At 61.7% G+C, this 1,355-nt stretch overlaps 1 protein-coding gene across 1 annotated transcript in view; it reads left to right on the top strand.

Annotated features, from left to right (window-relative positions):
• Window positions 1-1,355, top strand: part of LRRC16A (leucine rich repeat containing 16A) — a 125,121-nt gene that overhangs the window by 112,867 nt on the left and 10,899 nt on the right. Inside the window, exons 30-31 of the mRNA XM_015563505.1 lie at window positions 518-655; window positions 1,212-1,348. Of these exons, the coding sequence (XP_015418991.1) occupies window positions 518-655; window positions 1,212-1,348 (275 nt within the window). The remainder of the gene's footprint in view (window positions 1-517; window positions 656-1,211; window positions 1,349-1,355) is intronic.

Here is a 1,355-nt window from a genome sequence, read left to right as displayed (position 1 = left end):
GAGGGCCCCTGGAAGCCGCCTCCCCTGCAGAGACGGGGGCTGTGGGGGGCCCTGTGCCCTCGGGAGACACTGGTGCTCTCGTCCCCAGAGCACGGATGCTCACTGTTAGTCTTTGATTTTTATTTTTAATATATATATTTTTTTTATTTCAGAGAGGAAGGGTGAGGGAGAGAGAGAGAAACATCAATGATGAGAGAGAACCATGGACCGGCTGCCTCCTGCACGCCCCACACTGGGGGTGGGGTCCACAACCCGGGCCTGTGCCCTGACAGGAATTGAACCCTGACCTCCCGGTTCATAGGTCAACGCTCAGCCCCTGAGCCCCTCCGGCCGAGTGGCCTGTGGACACTGGGCTCTTCCACGGGCTCTGCAGCGGCAGCGACTCGCCACCAGGCCTGGGTGCACTGCTCCTCCGCTTCCTTCCTGCCCCGGTCACACTGGAACCGTGACTTCTGTCCCAGTGGACGGCCTGTGGTCCCAGGGCCTTGACCGTAACCACAGTGTCTGCGACCTTATGACCGTCGGTCACTGTGGTGCCGTCTGGTTGGCAGGTCAGCGTTGCGACCGTGGGCCCCCAGGACGGCGAGCGGAACGGCCTCATGGGGAGAGTGGACGAGGGCGTAGACGAGTTCTTCACCAAGAAGGTGACCAGGCGGTGAGTCCAGAGCCGTGACCGAGACCGTGGGTCCACCCGCATGGGAGTCACGGCAGCCGCCTCAGACGCGTCTGCTGAGGCTCATTCATTTCATGCGTGTGGAGGTTTTTCCAACGGGCTTTACGACACTGAGGGTTTGCAAACGTGATCTGCAGGCCAGCAACATGGCTGTCAGCTGGGAACGTGTTAGAGACGCAAACTCCCGGCCTCACCCCCAGACCTGCTGACGGGAGCGTCCGTGCTGAACGGCGCTCTTCTTTTCTCGTTTTTTAAATGTGTTCGTATTGATGTCGGAGAGGAAGGGAGAGGGAGAGAGAGGGAAACACCAGTGATGAGACAGAATCACTGATCAGCTGCCTCCTGCGCGCCCCACACTGGGGTGGAGCCCACAACCTGGGCCTGTGCCCTGACCGGGAGTCGAACCCTGACCCCCTGGCTCATAGGTGGACGCTCAGCCCCTGAGCCCCGCCCGCCGGGCTCCCGCCTGTGTTCTGACGGTTCCTGCTGGAACCGGGATTACAGTGTAGCCAGCAGGGTTCCTTCTTCTCTGTCCCAGGAGATCATCGGCCAGAGGCCCCGAGGCCCAGGACCCCGGCGACGGGGGCGACGAGAAGAAGAAGAGAGAATCTCGCAGGAGCGGCTTCCTCAACCTGATCAAGCCCCGGTCCAAGCCCGAGCGGCCGCCCACGGCTTGATGGCG

This window comes from Myotis davidii, unplaced genomic scaffold (assembly GCF_000327345.1).
Source record: "Myotis davidii unplaced genomic scaffold, ASM32734v1 scaffold217, whole genome shotgun sequence".
NCBI classification, from domain to species: domain Eukaryota; kingdom Metazoa; phylum Chordata; class Mammalia; order Chiroptera; family Vespertilionidae; genus Myotis; species Myotis davidii.
This window is presented reverse-complemented; position numbering and strand designations above follow the sequence as displayed.